The sequence below is a fragment of the Phalacrocorax carbo genome, chromosome 10 (assembly GCF_963921805.1).
Source record: "Phalacrocorax carbo chromosome 10, bPhaCar2.1, whole genome shotgun sequence".
NCBI lineage: Eukaryota > Metazoa > Chordata > Aves > Suliformes > Phalacrocoracidae > Phalacrocorax > Phalacrocorax carbo.
The window spans coordinates 17,788,669-17,804,164 of NC_087522.1; the positions used below are offsets into that span (position 1 = coordinate 17,788,669).

A 15,496-nucleotide genomic window follows, 5' to 3' on the forward strand; every position below is an offset into this window, starting at 1 on the left:
AGCATTGCTTTACCAGTTCCTGTATCTTTCCCAAAAGAAATGATAAAAGATCTTGGTCTGTTTCTCTCCCTCTATTCCCAGTGTTCAATATCTATTAGTTGAATTTTTCACTTGTGATACATTTTTGTGTCTCAGACCACTTTAGTTATTATTCATTTGCAGCGATCTTTCCCAGACATAAGCCCCAGGGTCAGACTTGTGTGAGTTAAATATACTTAGTTCCCACTGATTTTCTGGAAGGTTTTAGCTGCAGAAAATCCAGCCTCCTTCTTCCTCAGTTGCCCCATTCCATTGCCTGTGGGACTTCAGAACCATGGGCAAAAGGGAAGTACTGACCTAGCCATCCTGTAATTGCATTGCCTGAGAAGCCATCACCAAAATGTCATACTTACCTATAGAAGATGGTCTGAGGTGAGAGACCAAGAAGATAAGGCAAACAAAAATTATATGGGTCTCTGAACTCGAATCCCTCTAACATTAGACACAATGTTTTCAAATATTGGCCTGTACTGCTCAAATCTTTTTTTTTTCCATTTGTGAAATAGAGACAATGAAGCCTGCCTTAAAGTGTGTATGAAATATTATTAGTTGCTAATGCAATATAACCACAGAGGACCAGACGTTACATTAGCCACAAAGTATAGCAATTGCCTCTGGAGTAAAGTATGGCTTGTACTTTCTTTTAAGCCAAGGAGTTCTCCTGGAAGGTTTGTATGTGACACCATCATGAATGCAGGCAATCCATTTCTCTTGGAGAAAGGTATAGGCAGGCTGAGAGGGAGAGAAATGGGTTTCCTTTTCCTCAGGCAGAAGGGGAGCGAAGACAAGCTTAATCGGAGCAAAATTTTCCAGTCTCCCTGCCCCCTTTTTACATTTGAAAACAATAGGAGCAGACTGCCTTAGAAATGGGATTGCAGTTGTGTCAGCACTGTGCACATAATACATTCATACTGACAGCTGGAGAAATGAAGGAGGACTCCAGAAACGAATAAGAAAACTATAAAATCACCAGTCATTAGGAGATGACAGGCAGTAGATCTGCTTCAATGCTCTGTACCATGCACCATTATTTAGGAACACTTTGTATGAAGAGTCAATTCATGTGAGCCGAAAACTGATATGCAAGTTTGTAAATTAGATTTTTACCCTTAGATTGAAACTTTAAAATTACTATTTTAAATATATACAGCCAGTTTCTCCATTATCTACCTGCTCTGGAGACTTATGTTCTGGCTTCTGATTCTTATGCAATAAATGATGTAATTGAATATGGTTTTAAACCTCAGGGAAGAAAATTATACACATTGTTGCTTTTTCTAACAGCTGCAATAAAAACTGCAGAGGAGCCAAACTTGCTCTTTTTCTGGGGTTATTTATCGGACCCCAACCATGCTGACAGCAGGCATGGAGAAAAGTTTGCCAAAGACATAGGGAAAAGTTGTTGCAGGAAATAAGGGAAGCCACACTTCAAGTCCTGGAGGGAAATAAGGGCAGCTGGTCAAATATTTGCCTGGAAATGTCATAACATAGTACAAAGTCTGTATTTGATGCACAAGGAAATAATCTAGAAAAGAAGAAAATAACAGATTTCCAGCTTGTGATCCCCTTCCCAGTTTTCCTATATCTGATGAAAATTACAGAAAACATCCCTCTCCTCAGGCCCATGTTCTTGTCCTGTCTCCCCTTCAATCCCCCAGCCTTCCTTGTGGGCATGAACAACATACTGCACAAGCAGTTAAAGTCCTGACCATAGTAATGCTGTGCACACTCTTTCCACAGCAAATATGAGGCAAGCAGCTCCTCTTTCTTTAACAGACTACCTTGAATAATCTCAGATTTACTATTGGTAAAAAGATGCAGCTGGTTGCCAGCGTATCACCCACAGGACTGGTAACCTGGAGGCTACTTTGAAGTCTGGCTATGAGAGATTTGAAAAGAGCACTTGAGTGGAATGAATGACCTTGAGGTGGGTTGTTCCATGCTTTAGTCACACATGTGTTTGTCTTTCACAGAAAAACTGCCTTCTTCCTATACTTCAAAGACTGGCAAGGTTCCACCAGTGCTGGCATTGGGCCTGAGGGGGCCTAAAGCATGTTGCACCTTGCAGTGTTACATTGGGCCATCTGATCCGCAGCTGGTGAGCGTGACAGACTGCAGTTCCATCAATGCCATCTACCACAGGAGCCAAGTGGAACCTCACATCTACCTGCCTCACCTGGACAACCGTGTGCACAGGGAGCTGTGTCTCTAGTTTGGAGGGAGGGCTGCTGACACAGCCCTGAGTGCTAGTGTCCTGGATCCAGCTTTCCTATGCAACAACAGAGCAAGGTGATGGCCCTGGATGTTTTTGAACTACGGTTGTTTTCACAGGCAGTGTGACATGGAGGCCAGGTAGGCACGCAGCTAGCGTGCTTTGTCTTTATGTATCAGCCTTCTGCTAAAGTTCTCAGTGAGCAAGAGTGCAGGGTGGGAGCCATCTGTCTACTTTTGTATTTTCAAACCAGTTACTAGAGTCTGCAAAAGTCCCTCTTGCACAGGACTGTCTCCTCTGCAGCACATACTAATGTGTTGAGGTGTCAGGTGCGGGACTCTTGCAGTTGCTGCCCATCTCTTGTTCCCTGATAGATAAGCCTGTAATTCATACACTTGCAGCACCTTCTACAGAGCCTGCTGTGCCTGAAACATCTGGTCAGACTGATTTTAGACCTCTTCCAGCTGTGCCTGGTGCTGGAAAAGGGCTGCAAGTACGTGCCACTGAGTAGCCCTTTGCTAGAAAGCTTCATCTAGCTTTGCCCTATGTCCCTTTCATATCAACTGATTAGAGATAAGGGGCTTCAGGTGGAAAAGGTTCTTTGAAGGATTATGACAGAAGTGTGTGAAAATGAAGGGTAGCTTATAAACTTTTAACTCTAGCAAACAGCATGAGAAATGCAATTTAGGACCTGATGGCATAGCAATAGGGCATCAAAAAGTGCTGAGAACAAGTGACATTCAGGAGCCTGGAATCTCTCTCAGATGGATCTGGATCTGGTTGCAGAGGGAACTGGGCTCTTAAGCATTTATTAATCCATCATGCAACCTAGACTCTGTGCTCTGCTGTGTAATGCTACAGGGAGGGTGACTAGAGCTCCCAAAGACTCACTTAGACTGTCTTGAATAGAAACAAATTTACTTAATGTTTTTTAATCATAAAGTTGCTCAGTTTATAACACTGATGTTAGGCTCCCAGAATGCCTGCTATTGGCCTTACTTAGCAGAGCAGAGGTGTGTGAGGGAAAGGGGTGGGAGACAGGGAGCAAAGCTTCAGCAGCTCTGTGGAAGCCCACGCTGAGCAGCTCTTGCACACCATCTGCACCTGCCAAGAGGCAGAGGGAAGGCTGGATCAGTAGCCTGGACTCTTTTGCACTCCTTCCCAGCACTCTGTTCCCAAACCTCTCTGCAGCTTTTCCTTAATAAAGGCAAGTACTTAGTACATCACAAATCACTTCCCTTCCTGACAATTTTGCAGCTTCCTGGACAGAGACTCAAACCTAAGGATGCAGGAAGCATGTTTAATTCTGTGTGTGTAAGTGAAGGGCTCTGCTGCACTCAGAGGGTCCCTTTCCTTTGGAGGATCAGAGTAGACTGGCCTGCAGAGGGAATAAAATACACGCTTGTCTTTTTTTGGCTGATGAAAGACACCCCTGTGGTTGTTCCAAGCATAGGTAGATCTGTGGCTTGAAGCATTTGTTCTACAGTACTTTATCAAAAGCTTTGGCTTAGGGCTTCAAGGAATTCCCACCAACCAGGAGAATATCAAATTACAGATCTCCTCTCCCTGGCTGTCATGCTTGTCACACAGGCCAGCCTCTACACTGGGGTTTTCAGGCCCTGGGCATCCCTTTTTAATATTGCTGAACTTGAATAAATGACGCTGTGGTGAAACTCCTCTGCAGAAAGCTCAGACAAGGTCCTGCAACTGAAAGTTCTGGGCAGGTTTTTAAAGATATCCTCCTGATCCTGGATGCTGGGTGCAGTGTGGCACACTGTGTCAGTGGTAGCAGGCTAGAGGTGAGGTAGTCTGCAGTCCTGTTGGCACCTTCTGCAGAGTGGTAAGTGCACCCATGTAGGATTAGTCTGATGCTTGTGGAGGGACTGTGTGTCAGAGTTCAGTTCTGCGTGGCTATTAACAGTGACTGTCACCATTTTTACTTTTAAGATTTGACAAAAATCAATTTGGCAAAGTTTCCTTCTCTTTATTTATTTGTTTATTTTTCCCAGGGATGCTTTTTTCTTCTTACAAAAATGATGAATTCTGCTCTTCTGGTATAAATTAGCCAGTCCAGAGTGGCTCTGCTTCCTAAATAATGCACTTGTCTTTCTCCTAATGCTGGTAATTTGGTCTATTGGGAGACAAGAACACAAACTGCAACTCAGATTGCAGTTTTCAGATTATACTTGCAAATGCTGTGGTCTCCTGGGAGTGAACAAGCAGATGTACTCCAGGCAACTCAGTGGTGGCAGGCGTTGAGGCAGGCAGGTTTGCGTGAGCAGCCTGCACTTCACAGACCTAGCCAGACTCTCACACACAGTTTTCACAGGCTGCAGTTTGTGTTGTGCTCTAACTCTAGCTTAGTGGAGCTTCCTGGCTTTCAGAACCTTATGTTCACTCTGCTGTGATTTGGTCCTGTGGGGTGTGCAGGAATGTTGTAGAGGTTTCACTGCCATGAACATCTCTGCCAGACTTGATTGTGCTTGTTGCCCAACATGAATCTTAAAAACTGGTTAAACTCCAGCTAAAGAACCAAAATTGAACAGCAACCATGATGTATCTGTGGGTAGGAAAAGCTCTGGTAATACAGCCTGACGTATTTCCTGATTCCCAGATTTCCTATCGAAGCTGGCTACTTTGCATTAGCTACTTTTAATTTAACACAGAGAGCCTCAGGGGGAGTAATATAAAAAGATCTTCAGAGAGACCATGATGCAGCTCATGTTACAGACAAGGGATTGAAATGGCTTTTCCAGTAAAGCAGTTTTGCCAGAGAAGCTTCTGTTGTTGCAGAAAGTAGGTTTGATTCAGAACCTAACATAACAGCTTTTAATATTTATCATTTTTCTTCAGCTCCCAGAGTCCTTAATCAAGTAGGGCAGAAGCAGATGAAGAAAAGGTTGATCTCCAGGGCATGGTGCTGTCTCGACCTCTGGAGATGCTTGTCTCAACTACCAAAGGTTGGTGTTAGGGAATGAATCTTGACGTTTTATTGTTCTCCTTCACTGACAAAATGACTTCCGTCCAGCCCACCTATTTTGCAAAATTCTGCCTCCCTGGACTGCTCAGTGCTGTGACCTGGCCAGCTTTAGAGCCAGGAATTAATTTCTACTGAAACACTGATGCCTAAAATGAAGTGACAGAGGAATGTTACCGCCTCATCCTCCTCATGGGAGTAGCTGCTAGAGTCCTGTAGACTGCTTAGATTTCACTGAAGGGTAAAAAAATAAAAAACACAAACAAAAACCCCATGACCTCACGGGGAATCTCTGCACATAGGGGCCTATTTGTAAAGAAACAGTCATGTCAAGACCTAACTGTTCTTAAACTACATGTTTATCTGATTAGAGATCATCTATCTCTACTGGTGAAAAGTTGAATAAAATCATCGTGGGTATAAAATGGTTAAGACTTCATTCAGGGCAGGACTGACCACACAGTCAGAAGAGAAAGCACTTCATGGGGCTAGTATTAACTGGCTATCCCCTGGCTCGGCCCAAATCCCCTTTTTCCCTTTGTAGGAGTAGTCTTCCAGATCCTGAATTTGCACTTAGCTAGCAGCAAGCTTACTGTGTTCAAGGGAAACCTGCTAAGGCGTGCAGGCCTTATAGCTGGCTAAGAAGGATCTGTGTGGTATATGGGTGCCTGCCATAGCAGGCCAACATGCTGCCAGTCTTTTGTAGTGGGGTGTGGCACAGCATATCTCAGACACGAGTGATTTTTAGACAATGCTATTAGACAATTGCTATCCGGTTTCTACTCCCACAATTAAAGGTAGTTTCACAGGGGGTGGGGAAAAAAACAAACAAAAACTGAGGGGTGTGGAAGCCTAGCAGCTGTCAGGGAGAAGACGGCAGAAGGAAAGTAGGGTTGTACTGACATAGAAAGAAGGCACGGAAAATTATATTGCCAAAGGAAAGAACATATAAGAAAAGAATGAGAGCATAAGCCAAAATAATTACAGTGACAGAGGGGGTGACAGTAAGAAAATGGGGAAGGGAAAATGAAAAAAAAGTCTCACCTTTGAGATACTCTTTCGTATAACTGGGCATGTTAACTCAAGTAGCTTGGCAGACAGCCATTGGCCCTGTGTTATATGGGATTGGTATTGATGGCAGCTGGTTGCTGCTGATGGAATGAGTCACATTTTCTGCCTCTCCTTCCTTTTATGGCCATTAATGATTCACATTTGATGTGGGCTGCTGAGTTACACCACACCATGTTCCATCTGTATTTGGGCTCAGGAAGTCACTTTCAAGCTTTTCTCCTCAGATAGGTGACTGTATCATGACTCTTAAAAGAGAAGCTGAAAATCTGGTCTGGGAGCAGACACCTATGTGGTTTTAAGGAAAGGAAGCATTCGCTGGCTCCTTCCCTTAGGTTTCCAGCAGCTTCTCATGGAGACAGGAAGATATACCCACGCAGATCAAGCAGAACAAATATACTGCTGCTCCCACCAGGTATATTTGCCCCTTCTCAGTAATCAAAGTTTTACTGACTCCAGCAGGTATTCTTGTTGATTTGGGATATGCATATATAGAAAAAAAATTAAAGTGTAATCAACTATAGAGGAACCAAAATCTTACTACCTGCAAACCTAAATTGTGGCAGTTCACATATAATGAATGTGGCACTAATGTCAGTCTGGCCCAAAGCCTACAAAAAGTCTGGCCCATAAAGCCAAATAGAAATTTTAGGCAAAGAGACACTGCCTGTGCCATGCTTTGTAATAAACACAAGCTTTCTCTTGTTGCCATTGCTTTGAACTACCAGGCTGAGCCTTGGTCAGATTCTTGAGGGGGACAGATATCCATATCACAAGGTCTAGAACCAAAAGAAACATTCAGTGCTGATAGTCCTACCCCCCCAAACAAGTGTAATTGGGACACAGAGACTAAAATACTTCCAGCCCCATTATATCATTTGGTTAGAGCTCAGAGAAATTAATGGGGCAGTGTAGAGCAAACCAACGTAGAAGTGATACTGAGGATTTATCTTCAGAGCTTGCTCTTGGCAGATTATGGAGATCTAAATGTACATTGCGTGCAGAGAAAAAAGAAAGCTATCTTAGGACTAGGACACTGTAATAATGAAGATGGTGGTAAAAGCAGAGACCAAAGATAAGATTTGAACATAGCAAAGACTTTAGGTAGATGAAAGGCTTCAGGGAGAAGTCTTGAGCTTGTCCTGTAGGACCCAAAATGGGGCTTAGACAGTGCCTGGGAGGTCCTGTAGGCTCTTTCTGTAAGCTTGCGCATACCACGTGTTGCTACCCTGTTGACAGTGAGCTTGGGGTTCAACTTAGAAAACAGGAGCCTAAAAACCCAAGGTTCTAACCCAACATAAATTCAGTTGCTTCTACAACCCTATCTACTGGGTTGAGGGATACAAGGAGAGCATGAGGAGCCAGGCCCAGTGGATGTGTCAGGTAGGAGAGAGCAGGCTGATACCATTATCATGATAGCCAAGGACAGGAATGTGTGAAGCCACAGATGGTACCAAACCAAAGAGTGAGGTGAAGGTCAAGATCACAGGCTGGTGCAGAGATTTGGGAGCCCATGCTGCAAGGCAAGCTCTGGGTTGAAGGTTAAAGATGGGACTGAAGAAGAGACAAGAGGAAGCAGAAGGTAGTACTGAACAAGATTGTAGAAGCTAGCTACAGGCTAGGACCACTAATAATAGCAGAGAGGAATGGCTGGAGTTGCTTCATGTACTTTGTAGTGGACAAATCACTAATTGCTCTTGTTGACCTTATTTAGTTACTCATCAGTGTGGGGAGGCTTATCAGGCCCTTAGTCCTTGAGGGAACCGACTGCTGTCGGATTGCCAGCTGTAAGGGTAACAGCTGAAACACAGCCTGGTGGGGGCTGATGCACAGCTAGCATGTGAACTGAGAGCATAGATACCTTAAAGATAGATTTAATAGTTCATAGTCTGTCTCATCAGGTATATCTGGCTATCTGGGGTAGATGATTCATAAAGATATTACTGATTATGCCATAAGCTTTTCCATTTAGCTTGGCCTCTGATAGCAGTCACTATGAGCTGGGTAGAGCAAATAAACCTTAAAATACAGTGCCACCATTTGGGATGTGCTTCAACGTGGAACTAACCACTGTGAGAGTTGCCTTGCATTGATACCGCAGCTTCAGTGGAAATAATACACTGCTTTTCTTATCCTCTTTTTGGTCTAGGGGACATAATTTTGGTGGTGTCACCTGTGGTATCTCCTCACGCGTATGGTAAAGTGATTTCAGTCTGTACTCATTGGGGTTTCAGTCTGCAATGAATCAGACAGCTGCAGCTTTCACCCAAGCAAGCCGTTGTGCTGAACAGGCCAACAAGTCAGGTACCGGACAGAGCGCACAGCTCAGTTGCATACCTTGGGTTACCAGTTGATCTGAAACTAATTATGCTGTTGTCTTATGGATGTGTGAGCTGACACTCCCCTAGTAAGTGTTCTCAAGGACGCTCATTTCCTCTTTACTAGCTAGTCAGCACTTATGTTCTCTGTATTCCTATGAGTAGTACTCTGGTTGCTTTCAGTGATTTTTTTTTTTTTTTTTTTAAAGTAGGAAAATCTCACAAGGCCTCAGTCTCTCACTGACAACAGAAGTGTAGATTCATAATCAGGCCCCTTCCTACTAAGGCAAACATAAATTTTACCCTTGATCTCAAAATAAGCAAGAGCAGGCAGAAGCCACATAAACCAAAACAATTGCCGATCTGCAAATATGTATTCAGGAGGATGGTCTTCATCTAACAGACTGATGTTTGATTATGTACTTCACAGTCCCTTTGGGACTGCTTACGGCCTTTCAGCATGAAGTCCCCTAGTTTAATGCATTCCAGATGAGTTGCAAAATGAGTTTTCCTATTGTCAAAAATACTAATTTTTTCTCTGAAGCTCTATCTAACATGATGATAGATTTGAGTTACAGTGCAGTTGGTGTTTAGACAAGTCAGCCTAAGGAAACAGCAATAATCGTAAATGTAGGATTTCAGACAAACTTACATATGCAAGAAGTCCAGTTCTGCACTTCTTACATAATAAATCACCCAGGAATCATAGGACACTTTCTCTTACAAAGGAGTGGACCCCTTACTTTGAATTGTCATGCTTAGGATTGTTTGCTATATCAATCATGAAATGCATAATTTTGCAAATTAAACCATGTACAAAGTCTCTCTTTTCTGCTTGTTCTGTGATCCAGCCTGAGAAATAACACCTTCCCTGCCCATAATATCTTGTAGAATAAACATAACTTATTTATGCAATACTGCAGCCCAAATAGCCAAATATTTGGAGTATGCTCCTAAATGGCCATTTAAGAAGTTAAGAAGTTAACAGCAGCAACTATTGCTTCAATGTGCTGCTTGGAGCTAAACGTTTCTAAAAAATCATCCTTTGGGACTCAAGATTGTTTTCGCCTGAGTGACTTAGGATGGTACTGCATATCAGCTGAGTTTTAACAGTTGTGGTTTTAGTCCAGCCCAGTTGCAGGGCAGAACATTTTTATGTTAGGCCTCTTCCCTGAGGTTTAAATTAATTTCCTCCGTCTCATGAACAGATGATGCATGAACACCCATTTGCTGGAAGTTACTATGGCTCAGCTGGTGAGCTGTATCTTCTTGCGGCATCATAACTTAACTATTTGCCTGAACCCTACAGTGATTATGTGTTGATTTAGTGGTCTAACCTGGCCCTCGTTATTTCAGATTGCTGTATTTTGCCCAAGCAAGATTTCAAGTTTACCTGATACCAGTTCTACAAGAGGAGAGCTCTCTGCTGAACCACGCATGCACTGTCTCATTTTGTTGCTGAGAAAGGAGAATTCTAGACATCGTATTCCTGCATTGGTAAAAGGTAATGCTTTCACTGCTCAACAACCTCAGAAAAGAAGGTTTGCACTTCAGTGCGTGTAAGCTAAACGTTAGCAGTCTAACTGCAGCTGTTACATTGCAGGAAAGATTTATTGAGAATATCAGGGCCTGATAGTTTTGCTGTATGTATCTCCAGCCCATGTGTAAATCAGTCACTACTACATATCCAACAGAGCAGGTTGATCTTTGTCAGTTGTTTGATCTTTAGCACTGGAGTCCTCTTGAACTTAGAATCATAGATTAATTCATGTTGAAATGGACCTGGGAAGGTGTCTCATCCAACATCCTGCTCAGCACAGCACCAGCAATGAATTCAGATCAGGATGCTCAGGTCTTGAAAATCTGCAAGGACAGAGATTCCTCTGCTTCTCTGGGACTTTGTTCCAGGCTTGATAGTCCTTAAGGAGAACTGTTTTTCCTTTATGTCAAGTCGGAACCTCCATTGTTTGAATTTGTGAGCCTTGTCTCTTGGCTTCCCACTGCACACCTCCATGATGGGCCTGGCTTCATCATCTCAATTAACATCCTTTTAGGTATTCTTACTGCACAGAGAGGTAGGGTAGCAAAAATATGTATGTACCACTGAGCCTGAGGATAGCATCTGATCCTAGCACCCTCAGCCCTGAGTTCTGCATATTTGTGACTTCCAAGCGTCTGAACTGTAACTCATTTTATATGTTGGAACTGCTGAAAACCAGGGAAGTTGCTGGCTGAAATCATCTTACTTGAGTTAGAGTCTGTTCTGACGCTCTGGTTCAGGAAAAATGTCAGCTTATCCTTAAAAAAAACAGGTAACATTAGTCTCAAGTGGGCAAGATCACAGGTGACAACAGTGATCAGTAGGGAGCAAAGAACCTGCCCTGCCTGTTTCTTCCTGCTCTGACAGGGGGGTTGTTGCCTGCAGCAGGAGAGTTCATTCCTGCATCTGTTTTTCTGCAAACTCCCCTTCAGATTCCACCACTGAGAGATCATTTGTTGCTGACCCCTCCATTAACACCACCACAAATAGCTCACATAGAGACATTCACTCACTGCCCAATTGCTTCCTTTAATCCATCCACAATAGAAAAGAACATTTAGAGTTTTGGAAAAAAAAAAGTGACAATGCAAAAAGTCCCCTGCTTTTTCTCCTGAGACTGTCACAGAATGTTCTGAAAACATGTACAGACACAGTGGATTAATCATGGCAGGCTAATTACAGCACCGTGTCACCTGCTGCCTGTAGACCCAAGGAAAGTTGCTCATTAAGGAAGTACAGTTTCTGCTGCTTTTCTCACAGTGCGCCACAAATGATGTTTACAGTGTTCATGTTTTGCATAGGGAAATTTCTACTAGAAATATATAAGTGGGTACTGGAACAAAGGATATTCCAGAGAGGTAAAATATTTTCCCTCATTTTAGTTAACTCATTTTTTTAACTTTGTTTGTAGACTGATTTTGTGAATGCCTCTTTCCATGTGTTCTCTGATCGCTTCAGAACTGATCCAGAGAGATACCTTATTCCATATCCTGGACCCCAGGAAAGGGGAAGCTGATGTTCTTGCCACATAAGCTTTGGTTTGGCCTCTGGGAGGTGTAGAGTAGCACTAGGACTAGAGTAGGCTAAATACCATACTGAGTAGTTCTGCATTTGTAATTGATGCCCCTGAAAAGCCTTCAAGGTCCTGAACATTGTTCAATTTTCAAAGCAAGAAAAAGTTCAACAATCATTCCTGAATTAAAGCAGATAGATGGGTGTCTGTGGTTAATGGATCTCTGTCTTGAGGATCAAACACCGTAAACTTTTGTCCAAGCTTTACTTTTTGCCAGGCATTGAGTTTGAATAAACAGCAGTTAATGCTACTCTGGCAGAGATGGCACATTTTTTGATTTCTCATGCCACTTGAATTTTGAAAAGCAGATAGGTGATTGTCAGTGGTACAAGCTCAAATCTCTTGTCAGTGCCACGTTTTGACATCTGAGGTTTGCCATCAGCCTTGAGCGCTAGTAATCCTTTTCCCATGCTACACTACAGTAGATTTTTGACAGGCTTGTATGGTAGAAAGCAATCAAATGTATACGAAGTAATTTTAAAAATAACAAGTCTTTAAAACTGTAGTCTGAAATACTGTTACAGAAGGCTGAAGCAATTGTGAAAGTGTACTGTATGCCAATACCTTAATGTGCTGCCTGCACATAGCCCAGCCTTTTGGAAGAAGAATGGAAACTTGGAGATTGCTGGTTTCAAGCATTCAGAGTCTGTAAAAGTGGGATGGAATCGGATCATTTTCAGAATGGGAGTTAAGTGAGCAGAACACGCTGTTTCTGTTCAGGTCTGTCATCTAGCGACACCTCTGTGGCCATACCAACTTATTTAAGACATTTATTGTAATTCAGGAGCTGTGTAGCATCATCTATGCATGTGTTCCACATTTCAGTTAACAGTAGGAGTTAGAAGGTGATAGAAACAACTGGGGTGCTCGTCACAAAGCATAGGTGTCTCCAGAGAAAGCTGTAGCCAAGCCTCAATTTTTCAACAGCTATTTGCCCCACCATAAATGAATATGATTTGGGGGAGGAGGGATGATTAAGTTGCATTTCATGTCTTTAAGGTAACCTTAGACTGGTCCACATTAATGTGTATGTAATAGGACTGTGGTCAGCTGAATCAGAACATTAAATAGTAGTGTTTTCACATCAGACTGCATCACGGAGTTCTGTATTCCTCACCTTTTATTTTGTTCTTTGCATAGGACTAATGAATGAACTGGCAAAGCAGGGCTTTCTTGCAAACAGGCAGAGCAACCTGCCTGCCACTGCTGGGCTGGACCCCTCCATGTTTTCACGTGGTTCCTTACACCAAGACCTTGCTGCAGGCACTGGGTAGGTCAAAGCTATGGGAAATGTTGTTCTGGCTTTTATAAGGTCTGACAACCTTATTAGGAGATTCCTAATGTTCTGAATAACATTTAGTGTTCTGCTGTCAATCATAGTAACTCTCATTGGATTTCTTCTGCTGCTGCGTAATAAATGGAAGAATTAAAATGAAACCAAAATGGAAATAATTTTTTTAAAGTCAATTAAAAAATATATGGAAAAGTTATTTAAATGCACATGATAAAAACTAATTAAGCCATAAACCTACCATAATTAAAAGATTAATATTAATACATATTTATTGACATAGTTTCAAGAGGAGTCAAAATAGTAAAATGAAAGTAATTGGTGGTTAAGCATGTAAAACTAGAATTTACTGAAGTGATAAATGTTGGCAGCTGTAGCTTCTTCTGTAGGTGCAGAGAAGGTACTTTTTCATTTCACTTAGATGTTCTTATTTTCAGTTTACACAGTTGAATTCACTTCAGTAACTCATTCATTCAAAGCTGGGAAATTGATAGGTCTTGAAAAAGCAAGTAAATGTGTTATCACATTCACAATGACTTAAATGAGCAGGAGAGTCTTAAACCTACTAGCTCTACACACTTGGAGGTCATGGTAATCAGATGTTTATTTCAGTAATCACAGGTAGTGTTTTCTTATGTATTCAGGAGGTTAATATAGTTTTATTTAACTAATTAAATTATTTTAAATGTTGGATATCAGGATTCTTAATTGAAGTTGTATTGCTCTCCAAAAACCAAATTCACACTAAATCATGAAGAAAAATAATAATCAGATACATGTCATACACCATTTTCTAGCATTATGAAATGTTAAGATGTGGGAATAACTAAGCAAGTAAATGTTAAGCTGTACAATTACTTAAATAATAATGTAGTGAAACAGCAGGGAATCACACACAGATTTCTGATGGGCCAGGGATTCTGCAGGCTATGCTCTTCCAGACAGGACTGTGGATATAGGCGTGGTATTATAATAGTCCTCCATTTAGCCCTCAACTGTATGTTGTGTAATCTCCTAGACTGCAAAATGAAGTATCAATTGAATGTGAAGTCAGTCATTAGTTATCAATCTGAAATTGATGCCTTAAATCATTTTGGTATAGATCTACCAACTCTGCTTAATTGTGTGAATAAGGATATCAGAATTAGGACTGAATATATTTGCTTTACATGGCAAAAAGGAATTCCAGTTAAGGAGTGTGACTAATTAGTGAGGGTTTGCTGTGATACTGCTCCTCATGCATGATTCTTTTTCTGTCCGTGCTGAGCTGCAGCGTGAGGAGAGTATCACAGCCTTTGCTCAATCAAGAATTAGTCTATTCCTTCACACTAAAAAAGACTTGAGAATTGTAACTAGTTTTATTCTGATGATCTCCCTGGCTAGGATGAAACCTTTGTGCAGTGCCAGACCCCTGTAACATTCCTCTGGATTTTTTCTGCAATCGAACATATGCTTCTGATCCTGAAATGGAGTAGGTTGGCATGCTGACACTGGTCAGAGTGGATACTATGAAGAGTGCTGGAGAGCTCCTTCACCAGATTCTTCTTCCTCGGCACAATAATCAGTCTCAGAGCGCAGGTGATCCCAGCCCTTGGGGAGGGCAGAAGAAGCTGGTCAGGAAAGTTTATACTCTCTAGCTATTTTTATCACAGCAGGAACATCATGAAAAATGGGGTGAAAGGAAGGAGGACATGTTTCTTTGCTTACCCACCTAAAGAACTGAAGAATTTATCATAGCTAGTTAGTCATGGGCAAGGCAGCTTTTCACACTGCAAACAGCTCAGGTGGGCATAATTTTCTTCAGAGAGTGTCAAATTAGTTCAAAGATGTGCTTAGACTTACTAAGCCTTTTATGTAATCCAGAGCATTGTTCTTTCTCTAAGTACTGGGAGATAAAGCAGGTCTGTAACTGGGGTACATCAACAGGAATTTGGAAATCACAAAGTCTATTTTATCCACTGACACCATTTGTGATCAGAAGCACAGGAGGAATAATGACACTATCCCCCACAGTAAATGCTTACAAATGCATGAAGACTGCTAAGCAAGATGATGATTTTGTATAATTTCATGATACAGATTGCATTGAAGTTTAATAATGCAGGAAGTGTACTAACAAAGGGCAGAAGTCTGGCACCCTGTCTTATACTATGTTGTTTCTTACTCTCTTGAAACAACACTACAGAGTAAGTTCTGTATTACGATAGGCGAAGAGGAGACTCTAGCTGTCAAACTTCCAGGAACATGCACTCGTGCATTGAGCCCCTAAATATTGGAAGTAAGACCACTTTACAAACACAACATTTAAGCTACTTTAGAGACAAGTCAGCATTAACTTGTAGCTTATTACTATAATGAATATAGCTTAAAATGGAATGTTATGAGAGGTGGTAAAGGATCTATAATTATGGATTATACTGTGTCAAACCACACTGTTATCGGGGTATTCTCAGTATTTCCCTTTCAACTCCTATCCAT

General features: G+C 41.9%; 1 protein-coding gene across 1 annotated transcript in view; it reads left to right on the forward strand.

Moving 5' to 3' along the window:
- Positions 1 to 15,496, forward strand: part of DNAAF8 (dynein axonemal assembly factor 8) — a 98,876-nt gene that overhangs the window by 51,268 nt on the left and 32,112 nt on the right. Inside the window, 7 exon segments of the mRNA XM_064462233.1 lie at positions 2,013 to 2,328; positions 5,105 to 5,211; positions 8,446 to 8,600; positions 9,971 to 10,118; positions 12,868 to 12,949; positions 12,951 to 12,997; positions 14,402 to 14,596. Coding sequence (XP_064318303.1) covers positions 2,013 to 2,328; positions 5,105 to 5,211; positions 8,446 to 8,600; positions 9,971 to 10,118; positions 12,868 to 12,949; positions 12,951 to 12,997; positions 14,402 to 14,596 — 1,050 coding nt within the window.